At 45.5% G+C, this 13,670-nt stretch overlaps 1 protein-coding gene across 7 annotated transcripts in view; it reads right to left on the reverse strand.

Annotated features, from left to right (window-relative positions):
* FAM120C (family with sequence similarity 120 member C) overlaps positions 1-13,670 on the reverse strand; it is a 70,722-nt gene that overhangs the window by 36,446 nt on the left and 20,606 nt on the right. For all 7 annotated transcript variants that reach the window (XM_059679757.1, XM_059679755.1, XM_059679754.1 and 4 more), the window contains exons 2-4: positions 10,445-10,691; positions 7,646-7,728; positions 3,170-3,298 (exon numbers count right to left, since the gene is read on the reverse strand). In XM_059679757.1, coding sequence (XP_059535740.1) covers positions 3,170-3,298; positions 7,646-7,728; positions 10,445-10,691 — 459 coding nt within the window. The remainder of the gene's footprint in view (positions 1-3,169; positions 3,299-7,645; positions 7,729-10,444; positions 10,692-13,670) is intronic.

Raw genomic sequence — 13,670 nt, forward strand, 5'->3', positions numbered from 1 at the left:
ACATGCCTGGGTTGTGGGCTTGATGCCCAGTAAAGGGTATGTAGGAGGCAGCTGATCAGTGATTCCCTCTCATCACTGATGTTTCTATCTTTCTCCCTCTCCCTTCCTCTCTAAAATCAATAAAAATATTTTTTAAAAATATATTTTATTGATTTTTTACAGAGAGGAAGGGAGAGAGAGATAGAGAGTTAGAAACATCGATTAGAGAGAAACATCGACCAGCTGCCTCCTGCACACCTCCCACTAGGAATGTGCCCGCAACCAAGGTACATGCCCTTGACCGGAATCAAACCTGGGACCTTTCAGTTCGCAGGCCGACGCTCCATCCACTGAGCCAAACCGGCTACGGCAATAAAAATATATTTTAAAAAAATTAAAAAAAGGAGTTGCACAACTTTGGGGAATTGATAGAGGCTGTTCCACTGGCTGACAGTTTCCGGCACCTCCACCCCAACACAATCTATGCCTACATTTTCTGGACCTACATGATAAATGCTCGATTCAAAAATGTTGGTTGGCACCTTAATTACTTTTTGGTGTCTCACTCTCTGTTAACTGCATTGTGTGACAGCAAGATCCATTCCAAGGCCCTGGTCAGTGATCACTATCCCATCACCCTGTGCCGAGCACTATAACACCTCCCCCAAATCGCTTTGAGCCTGGGAAATGAGGCCCCCAACTAGCTTCAAAACAGCTTTGCTCTCTAGAGAATTCTGCACTGTATTTCCCTTCTAAAAGTATGAATCCTTCAACCAGGCTCCTAGTGACAGATGGGTTTCCTTTAAGCCCAAGGTTTTCTTTTTATGTGTGGGTTTTCTTCTTTTTATTACATTAAACAAAAGTAGGCCCTGGCCAGGTAGGTCAGTTGATTGGAGCATTGTCCCATACACCAAGGTTGCGGGTTTGATCCTTGGTTACAGCACATACAAGAAGCAACCAATGAGTGCATCAACAAGTGGAACAACAAATTGATGTTTCCTTCTCTCTCAAAAAAAAATAAATCAATAAAAATTTTTTAAAACCCAGCAAAAGAAGAAAAAAAAAGCTACTGATGACTTTCTTTGAACTGTCCATGTGAAAATAAAGAACCATAGTTTCATAAAAAAAGAAAGAATGCAAAGACAAACTACAGACTGGGAAAAATATTTACAAACCAGATATCTGACAAGGGACTTGTATACAGAACATATAAAGAACTCTCAAAACTCAACAGGAAGTAAACGAACAACCCAATTAAAAAAAATGAGCAAGACTGTTAACAAACAGACCATTCACCAAAGAAGACATATGGACAGCAAATAAACAGAAGAAAAAAACTGTTCATCATTAATAATTTGATAAATGCAAATTAAAATTATGATGGGCTATCACAATATACCTATTAGAATGGCTATAAAAATACTGACAGTAACATGTGCTGATGAAGAATGAAATAGCCACTGTGGAAAATGGTTTGGCAGAGTCTTATATAGTTAACCATATACTTACCACTTGACCCAGAAATCCCACTCCTAGGGAAATGAAATCGTATGTTCATACAAAAACCTATACACAAATGTTTACAGCAGCTCTACCAAAAACTGGAAACTCAAATATCCTCTAGGGATAAATGCATAAACAAACAGTATACCCACATAATATATACTACTTGGCAATAAAAATGAATAAATTATTGCTGGATGCAACATGCAACAACTTAGAAGACTTGAATGAAAATGTCATTCTCAAAAGATTATATACTATATGATTCCAGTCATATGCTGTTCTCTAAAAGATATAACTATAGTAACAGAGAATAGACTGGTAGTTGCCAGGAGTTAGGGATAAGTTTGGGTGTGACTGCAAAGGGATAGCACGAGAGATTTTGGGGTGGTTCAACTGCTCTGATCCTAATTGTGATAGTGATTACATAAATCTATACAAGTGTTAAAAATTCATAGAACTGGTCCCGCTGGGGTAGCTCAGAGGTTGAGCGTTGACCTATGAACCAGGAAGTCGCAGTTCAATTCCCAGTCAGGGCACATGTCTGGGTTGCGGACTCAATCCTCAGTGTGCAGTGTGCAGGAGGCAGCTGATCAATGATTCTCCCTCATCATTGATGTTTCTATCTCTCTCTTCCTCTCCCTTCCTTTCTGAAATCAATAAAAATATATTTAAAAGTAAAAGTAACTTATTTTCCTAACTTCGTTTCACAAGACAAAATCACAGTCAAGCTCTTTTGTCACTATTAACAATGAAATATTAATTCTTGTTTTATGTGAACCTACTTTAAGTAGTCTTTCTCATTACCCATTATCCTCTAGTAAGCAAGACTGCCTTTATATTAAAATATACAATGAGCCCTAACTGGTTTGGCTCAATGGATAGACCATCAGCCTGTAGACTGAAGGGTCCCAGATTCCATTCTGGTCAAGGGCATGTACCTTGATTGCGGGCACATCCCCAGTGGGGGGTGTGCAGGAGGCAGCTCATCGATGTTTCTCTCTCATCAATGTTTCTAACTCTCTATCCCTCTCCCTTACTCTCTGTAAAAAATCAATAAAAATATATTTTTTAAAAAATATATATATATACACAATGAAATAAAGAAGAACCCTAGCCAGTTTGGCTCAGTAGATAGTGTGTCAGCCTGTAGACCAAAGGGTCCCGGGTTCGATTCTGGTCAAGGGCACGTACCTTGGTTGCAGGCTCCTCCCCAGCCTGGGCCCTGGTCGGGGCTTGTGTAGGAGGCAACCAATCAATGTGTTTCTCTCACATTGACATTTCTCTCTTTCTTTCCCTCTCTCTTCCACTCTAAAAATCAATGGAAAAATATCCTTGGGTGAGGATTAAAAAAATAATAAAAGAGTAGGAGGATATATGCTAGTGATAATATAGCAAGTTGTTTCTGGGTAATGAGATTTTAAGTGACTTCTCTTTTTTGCTTGTTTATTTTCTAAATTTTCCAGAATGAGCTTGCATAGCTTTGTGGGAAAAAGTTAAAGAATCCTTTCAATCTAGTCCTAGTAATGTTTTCTCAAGGAAACTCTGGGGCTCTGGTCTGTATGCATGGAGAAGACAAGCAGCTAGGAGGAGAGAAGGTAGCCAACACAGGAAAGATCAGATCTGCTGGTGGTACTGGTGAAGGTAAGAAAACTGGCTACTCTTAGGAAGGGGAAGGCTAGCTCACCTGAGACTGTTTGAAAACATCCTTCCCAACCACATCCAGGTCAGAGGGGTCTTTGATGGCACTAACATACTCAGAAACAGCCTTGATCACCACATCACAAGGAGGAAGAACCAGTTGATGAGCTCGAACCTAAAAGAGTTAATATAAACAAGAAACACTGGCATCAGACATGGGTCGTTAAGAAAAAGGGTGAGCCCTAACCAGTTTGGCTCAGTGGATAGAGCATCGGCCTGCGGACTGAAGGGTCCCAGGTTCCATTCTGGTCAAGGGCATGTACCTTGGTTGCGGGCACATCCCCAGTGGGAGGTGTGCTAGAGGCAGCTGATTGATGTTTCTCTCTCATCGATGTTTCTAACTCTCTATCCCTCTCCCTTCCTCTCTGTAAAAAAACAATCCTATCTAATAAAAAAAAAACATGGTAACTGGCGTACAACCGCTACTCTTCCCATTGGCTAATCAGCGAGATATGCAAATTAACTGCCAGCGAGGATGGCGGTCTGCAGCCAGGCAGCTTGAAACTAACATGAGGCTCGCTTGCTTCAGTGACGGAGGACTCCAACGTTCCCCGCCTGCCGCTGCAGGCCTCTGAGCTGCAACTCTAAGCAACTATGTAACAAATATAGAAGCTAAACAAAACCCCAGAAACCTGTTTAGTCCACCAGTCTTCAGCCAGCAGGATCGCAACATTGTAAGCAAAGGCCAGAAACCTACTTTCAGCAGCTGAGGCCTAAGAGCTGGAGTCAAGCCTCAAAGCTAAAGCTGGCCCAGAATAAAAAAAAAAAAAAGAAAAAAAGGAGCAGTTGGGAGCTTCAGTCACCCCCAGCCTGAAAACAGCCCTCAGCCCCTCACCCAGACTGGCCAGGCACCCCAGTGGGGACCCCCACCCTAAAGGGTGTGTGACCAGCTGCAAACAGCCATCATCCCCTCACCCAGGCTGGCCAGGCACCCCAGTGGGGACCCCCACCCTGATCCAGGACACCCTTCAAGGCAAACCAGCCGGCACCCACCCATGCACCAGGCCTCTACCCTATATAGTAAAAGGGTAATATGCCTCCCAGCACCGGGATCAGCGGAGCCGCGAGGCCTCCCAGCACCGGGATCAGCGTGACGGGGCAGAGCCCAAACCCCGATTGCCCTGTGGCTCTGTGTGTGACAGGGTGCAGCGCCCCAACACCCCCCCATGGGCCCTGCTGTGTGTGATAGGGTAGAGCCATAACCTCCCCATCGGCCCTGCCCTGAGTGTGACAGTGGCGGTGCCCCAACCCCCTGATCGGCCCTGCTCTGTGGGTGATAGAGGGAGGCGCCCCAACCCCCTGATCTGCCCTGATCTGTGTGTGACAGGGGGCGGTGCCCCAACTCCCCTATCGGCCCTACTCTGTGAGTGACACGGGGGAGCTCCTCAACCCCCTGATGGGCCCTGTTCTGTGCGTGACAGGGTACGGAGCCCCAACCACCCTGATGGGCCCTGCTCTGTGCATGACAGGGGGCGGTGCCCCAACCCCCCAATCAGCCCTACCCTGAGCGTGACTGAGGGTGGCATCGCAACCTCCCAATCTGCCCTGCTCTGTGCATGACAGGGGGCGGCGCCCCAACTCCCCAATCGGCCCTGCTCTCTGCCTGACCAGGGGCTGCACCTAGGGGTTGGGCCTGCCCTCTGCCACCCGGGAGCAGGCCTAAGCCAGCAGGGCACTATCTCCCGAGGGGCCCCAGACTGCGAGAGGGCACAGGCCGGGCTGAGGGACCCCCCTTTCCCCCCGAGTGCACAAATTTTTGTGCACCGGGCCTCTAGTCCTATATAATAAAAGAGAAACATGCAAATTAACTGTCCCTCCACCACACCCACCAGCCATGCCCACCAGCCAATCAGGAGTGAGTATGCAAATTAACCCAACTAAGATGGTGGCGGCCACAGAGCTGGAGTGAGCAGGAGGCTTGGGTTGCCCCTGGTAATGGAGGAAGCCAAGTTTCCTGCCTGCCCTGGCTGGCCCTGGGCTCCGCTCAAGGCTACAAAGTTTCAATTATAGAAGATAAATAAATCCCAGAAAAAAAGAAAAAGGAAAAAAAGGAGAGGCTGGGAGCTTGGGTCACCAGGGGGCATGGCCAGCCTGAAAATGGCCATCAGTCCCTCACCCAGGCTGGCCAGGCACCCCCAGCGGGACCCCCCCCCCAACCTGAAGGAGCTGTGGGCAGCCTGAAAACAGCCCTCAGTCCCTCACCCAGGCTGGCCACACCCCCATGGGGTGAGGGTCCCTGATGGGGGGCTTGGCCAGCTTGCAAACAACTATCAGCCCCTCACCCAGGCTGGCCAGGCACCCCAAGTGGGACCCCCACCTTGAAGAGGGTGTGGCCAGCCTGCAAACAGCCCTCAGCCCCTCCTGACTCCTCAGGAGTGCTAAGGATATCTGACTGCAGCTTAGGCCTGCTCCCCACTAGCAAGTGGACATCCCCTGAGGGTTCCCGGGCTGCCAGAGGGATGTCCGATTGCCAGCTTAGGCCTGATCCCCCGGGGAGCGGGCCTAAACCAGCAGGTGGACATCCCCCGAGGGGTCCCAGAATGCGAGAGGGCTCAGGCCGGGCTGAGGGACCCTGCCCCCCAAGTGCACAAATTTTTGTGCACTGGGCCTCTAGTAAAATATAAAAAAAAAAGAAAAAGAAAATGGGTGAGGTGCCTGGCCGGCGTGGTTGAGTTGACCTATGAACCAGGAGGTCACGGTTCGATTCCCAGTCAGGGCACATGCCCAGGTTGTGGGCTCAATCCCCAGTGGGGGCTGTGCAAGAGGCAGCCAATTGATGACTTCCTCTCTCTATTTGTTCGGGCGCCAGATGCCGGGGTCCAACCCCAGCAGGTCCAGGGGTCCCCAAAGGTGTAGACGGAGTCGGCGAAGAAGGAATGACACGGAGATAGTGTTCAGTTGATCAGCAGCCTAACCAGGATCTCCAGCCAAGTTCTGGTCTCGATCTCCAGAGAGGTTCTGCTTCGGATCTCCAGCGAGGTTCTGTAGCCATGTTCCCTCGCTAGGTTCTCCAGCCAGGTTCTGTCCAGGCTCTCCAGTCAGGTTCAGTGTCCAGGTTCCAGTCAGGTTCTCCTGCCAATCTCTGTAGTCAGGTTCAGTCCAGGATCCCTTGCCATGTTCTCCCGCTAGGCTCTGTCTCTAGGCTCCGAGGCCAGTCCCTCTCCAGGATCCTCCGGCATGCTCTCTCCAGCAAAGTTCTTCTGTCTCCAGGCTCCGTGTAGGTTCTGTCTTCTTGATTCTGTTCTAAGTTCTGAGTGTTTCTGTCTTGTTACAACTGTATTTATACCAGTTGATTCAATCCTATCAATCTCTATTACAAAGGTTAGGGCGTTTCTTATCTCCATTCCAGGGAGAAAAGATTATGTAGTTTAAGCATGATTGTTCGTAGTTAAAGGGATTAATTACCCGCCTGGCACTTAGTTGAGGGGTTTTATTCCCTCCCTAACTTCAGGGGAAATCCCTACCTGGGGATTCAACCTTTCTCGGAGAGGTGACTTTGGTTAAAACACAGCGCCAAGAAGGTGAGCAAACATATTAAGAACCATATGCCATATATGCCAGGTCCCTTGAAACAGCAAGGATGGACCGGCTCCCGGCACTCTATCCCTCTCCCTTCTTCTAAAAATCAATAAAAATATATTTAAAAATAAAAAGAGAGCCCTAACCGGTTTGGCTCAGTGGATAGGCAGCCGTGGGCAAACTACGGCCCCCGGGCCGAATCCGGCCTGCGGAGCCGAAAGAGCGGAGGGTTCTCTTGCTCTCCCCTCCGCTCCTTCACCAGCAGCAGTGTTAACATGGCAACGTCGGGAAACATGGCCACAGTTCCTTCTTCTGAGTCCAGTTTAAGAACCCATTGTGGCCCTCGAGTCAAAAAGTTTGCCCACCCCTGGGATAGAGCGTCGACCTGGGGACTGAAGGGTCCCAGGTTCGATTCCAGTCAGGGGCATGTACCTTGGTTGTGGGCACATCCCCAGTGAGAGGTGTGTGGGAGGCAGCTGATTGATGTTTCTAACTCTCTATCCCTCTCCCTTCCTCCCTGTAAAAAATCAAAATATAGTATATTAAAAATAAATAAATAAATAGAGAAAGTAGTCATCAAATAGATGTATTTTTTAAATGAGTTCAACTGTAGAATACCCAGCTGCTACTGCAGAGAAGTGCTTGATTTGGTGACCAGAGTATCAGAAGTGATGTATTCTGGATGAGTGTGGTAGAAGTGTGAAAGTAAAGGAGACACATAGGAAAGAAAAACATAGGAAAGAAGAGCTAGGTTTTCTCCTACACAGAAGGTGGAAAACGAACTTTTTCCTCTTTAAAGGGTATTGATCATAATTAAAAATCTTTAGCTGTTAAGTATTTGGAATAGTTTAAACCTAATGAAAGATAATTGTTCTATCAAAACTCCAATCAAAACCTGATGTCCCCTAGGCATGGATGTATCTGCAGGAAATGGGCACAATACCTTAAGTGATGCAAGGGGATGTTCTGGTCCCAAGAGGCTCCAGTGGAAAGCAGCCAGGTCCTCATCTGGGAGAATGTGGTTACCTATAAAATACATTTATCACTTATTGACTGTACGAATGTTTCCTTAGAGCCTCCAGGGCATGACAAAGATGCTGTGAGAGAAAATTATCAAATAATTCACATAGATCGATATACTACATGTAATGAATACAGTAGTTATGTGTTGATTACCTACTATGCATCACATACATTATATGTTTCACCTTCAAAATAACCATATATGATAGTATTATTTCTCTCATTTCACACATAAGGAAATTGAGGTTTGAACAAGTTTAATGACAGCCTAAGGTGGCATAGTTAATTAAGTGCCCACACCAGGATAAGAACCTAAGGACAGTCTGACTCCAAAGCTCATGCTATTTTCTATGACCTAGTAACCCTGTCTTTTATAACAGCAGCCACCAATTACTGTCTGCCAAGTGCTGGACATTTTTATATCTCACTTCACTTGACTTTATAATAACACCATGTGGTATATTCCATTTCACAGAGGAGGCGACTGAAACCAGGGAGTTACCTGTAACTTCAGTGATTTGCCCAAGGCCTAATTGCAAAACTTGTGCTGACTGCACTAGATCATCCATCCAAGCTCAACTCCTTTGGGATTATAAACAAGAGTTCACACCTAAGACAAGATATTAATCTTTATGCTGCCAATACATGGAAGACCAACTCGAAACCTAATCAACTCTCTGCCATTTAAAAGGTAGATGGATAGCCTGGCCAGCGTGGCTCACTGGTTGAGCATCAGGTGACCCATGAACCAGGAGGTCATTGTTCGATTCCCAGTCAGGGTACATGCCTGGGGTTGGAGCTCGATCCCTGGTGGGGGGCATGCAGGAGGCAGCCAATCAATGATACTCTCTCATCATTGATGTTTCTATCTCTCTCCCTCCCCCTTCCTCTTTGAAATCAATAAAATATTAAAAAATAGCCGAAACCGGTTTGGCTCAGTGGATAGAGCGTCGGCCTGCGGACTGAAAGGTCCCGGGTTCGATTCCGGTCAAGGGCATGTACCGGGCATGTACCTGGGTTGCGGGCACATCCCCAGTGGGAGATGTGCAGGAGGCAGCTGATCGATGTTTTTCTCTCATCAATGTTTCTAACTCTCTATCTCCCTTCCTCTCTGTGAAAAATCAATAAAATATGTTTTAAAAAATATTAAAAAATAAAAGGTAGACGGATAGAAGGCTAGAATGGATATATATATATATATATATATATATATATAGCAAGCATAGTAAAATGTTAATGGCAGAAAACAGGAGGTAGATACAGGATATTCACTATAAAATTCTTTCAAGTTTGCTCATGTTTGGAAATTTTCATTATAAAATCTTAGTGCAACAGAAGCAAAAGGAAAAAGCAATTTGTGTTGTTGATCTAAATTTAGACACTGGGCCCTAACTGGTTTGGCTCAGTGGATAAAGCGTCAGCTCATGGACTGAAGGGTCCCTGGTTCGATTCCAGTCAAGGGCATGTACCTCAGATGCAAGTTCGATTCCCGGCCCAGGTCAGGGTGCTGTGGGAGACAACCAATTCATGTGTCTCTCTCACATCAATGTTTCTCTCTCGCTTGCTCTCTCCCTCTCCCTTCCAATCTCTCTAAAAATGAATGGAAAAATATCCTCAGGTGAGGATTTAAATAAATGAATGAATTAAATAATTAATTAAATAGATAGATAGATAGATAGATAGATAGATAGATAGATAAATCTAGACACTGGGGGAATGCTCTGAGTGGAAAACTAAACTTGTCCAGGGCTAGTAAAACATTTGGCCCAAGACAGTACTCTGCATAAAATAGTTATGGAATATAACAAAAGAGTGCATGAGTTAAAATAATGTTCTGGAATATGCATGAATTCATAAGGCAAACATGCCGAGTTTTTAATAAGAAGCTCAGAAGGCCGAAACCGGTTTGGCTCAGTGGATAGAGCGTCGGCCTGCGGACTGAGGGGTCCCAGGTTCGATTCCGGTCAAGGGCATGTACCTGGGTTGCGGGCACATCCCCAGTAGGAGATGTGCAGGAGGCAGCTGATCGATGTTTCTCTCCCATCGATGTTTCTGACTCTCTATCTCTCTCCCTTCCTCTCTGTAAAAAATCAATAAAATATATTTAAAAAAAAAAAAAAAAAAAAAAGCTCAGAAGCCCGTCTGGAGTGGTTCAATGGTTGAGCATTGACCTGTGACCCCAGAGGTCACGGTTAGATTCCCAGTCAGGGTACATGTCCTGGTTGCAGGCTCAATCCCCAGCATGGGGCTTGCAGGAGGCAGCCCATCAATGATTCTCTCTCATCATTGATGTTTCTATCTCTTTCTCCTTCTCCCTTCCTCTATGAAATCAATAAAAATATATTTTTAAAAAAGCTGACCTAGCAAGTTTGGCTGAGTAGATAGAGCGTTGGCCTGCAGACTGAAGGGTCCAGGGTACGATTCCAGTCAAGGGCACATGCCCGGGTTGCGGGTTTGATCCCCAGTGGGGGGCATGCAGGGGGCAGCCGATCAATGATCCTCTTTCATCATTGATGTTTCTCTCTCTCTCCCTTCCTCTCTGAAATTATATATATATATATATGTTATATATATATATGCTCAGAAGCATAGTATTTGGCATGAGAATTTTCAGAAGATAAATCCAATAATGATTGGTTAAATGGCTCTGGTCTTCATCTCTTAGCACTAGAAGGGGAAATGTAACTAATCACTGGAATCTGTTCTCTGAACCACCTACCTAGCAGCGCAGCGAATATGGGAAAACTCATCCGCTTCAGGCCCAGCTGCTTGGCCACCTCCTGCATCAAGAACTGGTTGGTAGTGAGGTTCTTCCCATTCCAGCTCAGCTTCAGAGCATGGGAACTGTAGTAATAGGGAATATTGTAGAGAGCATACTCGGAGTCATGGGCAAGAAGGCCATGAAAGCCGTTTTCCCTGAAAAAAGCCACCACTTCCAAATGGTGGTCCTCGAGGCTCTGAAAGACCTAGGAGGGAAGAAGAGAAGAACAAGGTCATGCAACAGAAGCTGAGCTGCATTTGGTTAGAGGTCAGAAAAGTTAGTAACTGAATTTTACAGTTTGTTGAAACTTAAGATTACATGAGATTGAATGGAAGAGTTAAAAAATAAAAGTCTCTCTCGCCTGCCGAAGTGGCTCAGCAGTTGAGTACTGGCCCATGAACACCAGGAGGTCACTCAAGGTTCGATTCCCAATCAGGACACATGCCCAGGTTGCAGGCTCGTTCCCCAGTATGGGGCGTGCAGGAGGCAGCCGATCAATAGTTCTCTCTCATCACTGAGGTTTCTATCTCCCTCTCCCTTACTCTCTGAAATCAATACATATATATATATTTAAAGCCACTCTTGTAGCCCTAGCTGGTTTGGCTCAGTGGATAGAGCGTCGGCCTGCGGACTGAAGGGTCCTGGGTTTGATTCCGGTCGGGGGCACATGCCTGGGTTGCAGGCTTGATCCCCAGTGGGGGGCATGCAGGAGGCAGCCAATCAATGATTCTCTCTCATCATTGAGTTTCTATCTCTCTCTCCCTCTCCCTTCCTCTCTGAAATCAATAAAAATAATTAAAAAAAAAATAAAGCCACTCTTGTAAATGCAGGCAGAATTATCTTTGGGTTTGTTCAAATGCCCAGTCTTTTTATACTCCTTTCATGAAACCGAGAGGCCCAGCCTCTTTAAAAGAAATTAACATGGTATATAAGTTTTTATACCTATATTAGAAAAATAAAACTATTACTTATTGCTCAGCACCTCTATATGCCCTGCATATTTACATAAATTATGTCATCATCAGAACAACCATGGGCGAGGTAGATATGGATGTCAAAACTTACATAGAAGCCGAAACCGGTTTGGCTCAGTGGATAGAGCGTCGGCCTGCGGACTGAAAGGTCCCAGGTTCGATTCCGGTCGGGGGCATGTACCTGGGTTGCAGGCACATCCCCAGTGGGAGGTGTGCAGGAGGCGGCTGATCGATGTTTCTCTCTCACGGATGTTTCTAACTCTCTCTCTCCCTTCCTCTCTGTGAAAAATCAATAAAATATATATTTTAAAAAAAACTTACATAGAAAGGTTAAACAACATATAGCTAGAACCTGAACCCAAGTTCATCTAACTTCCTTTTAAAAATTCTTGCTTGTGCCCTGACGGGTTTGGCTCAGTGGATAGAGCATCAGCCTGCGGACTGAAGGGTCCCAGGTTCGATTCCGGTCAAGGGCATGTACCTTGGTTGCGGGCACATCCCCGGTGGGGGTGTGCAGGAGGCAGCTGATCGATGTTTCTCTCTCATCGATGTTTCTAAGTCTCTGTCCCTCTCCCTTCCTCTCTAAAAAATCAATAAAGTATATTTAAAAAATTCTTGCTTGCTTTCTTAAGAGCACCAAGGACACTCACAACATCTAGGTTATCAGAAACTTCACCCCATTTTCATTTATTTTATTTTTTTAGTCCTCACCTGAGGATATGTTTTCATTGATCTTTTGAGAGAGAGGGAGAGGGAGACAGAGACAGAGACAGAGACAGGGACAGGGACAGAGACAGAGGGAAACATCGATATGAGGTTTTCTCCAGTATACATCCCAACTGGGGATTGATTAAATGCACAACCTAGGTAGGTGCCCTGACTGGGAATCGAACCCACAACCTTTTTGGTGCATGAGATGATTCTCCAACCAATTGAGCAACCTGGCCAGGGCAACTTAACCCCATTTCTAAAAATGGGAAAACTAATGCTGCAAGAAATTGGCTGCCCCCAAAGTTACATAATGAGTGAGTGAAGACAGGATTCAAACCCAAGCTCATCTGATGCCAACACGCATACTTTCCATTATACCAGGCTTCCTCCTGGAGAGCACTATATTTTATGAGACATACCATTAAGTGCCCTTCCTGTGCATCCCTCTATAGCTGCACTTAGGCACACTGGATCCACCACACTAACGTCCTTGATTTCAGAGACTTTATCTCTGTATTCCTAGCTCCCACATAAGACCTAGAACACAGTAATAAGAATAGTAATGGCTAACAGATACTGAAACATGCACTATGTGCTAAGTAATGTCCCAAGTACTTTATATGCAACAACTCAATACACAAAAACAATCTTCAGAGGCCATAACTATTACTGTTATACCCATTTTACATTACTATCCTTAAGGTCACATGGCTGGAAGGAACGAAGCCTGGATTTTGTCTCTAGAGCCTGTGGAGCTCAATAATTTTGTTGAACCCAACTGATCTATTCCTTCATTTAAGTTGTAAGGGAATGGTAGTTTTCTGAATTCTGACTGGAGTTTCAATGCATTAAGCTTTTGCTAGCCTTTGGAAAGGGAGACTAGTCACAGTAGATAGTCATGTCACACATTAGTCATTCAAGGGGAGGGACACTGGTAAACAGATAGCAAAGCAAGGTCTGTAGTATTTGATATTCAGGCAAAGAACCAAAATTCCTTACTTTACACTGTAACATATTTAAGCCTAGAGCTATAATAAACTCCATTTGGGTCAGGGTAGTACAGTTTTATGCTGCCCCCCCGGGTGATCATTTCTTCCAGCACATCTCTCATATACAAGTCACTGATGGAGCATCCTTCTACCTTGTACCATCATAAGGCTATGTCTGATATATTCTCCCCGATCATCACAACCTAACCATGTAAGCTTCATAAGCCCCATTTTACAATTGAGGAAACTGAGGCTTAGAGAAATGAGGTGCCATACTCAGGGCCACAGAACTGGGAAACAGAAACCTGGGTCATACTGCCCTTTCAACGACAACACATTACTTTTATCTGGTCTAAAGCAGATTACGCCACTATCGAAGTGATTTCAATTCCAGAAAGCCAAGGACTAGAGGTTTTTAACTAATCTGGTGGCTCTTATAACACCAGGAGGGTAAATCACAATGACTGGAGAGCATCTTCAAAATATACAAACCTGTGCTTCAGATCAGCT

Source organism: Myotis daubentonii, chromosome X (assembly GCF_963259705.1).
Source record: "Myotis daubentonii chromosome X, mMyoDau2.1, whole genome shotgun sequence".
Lineage (NCBI taxonomy): Eukaryota > Metazoa > Chordata > Mammalia > Chiroptera > Vespertilionidae > Myotis > Myotis daubentonii.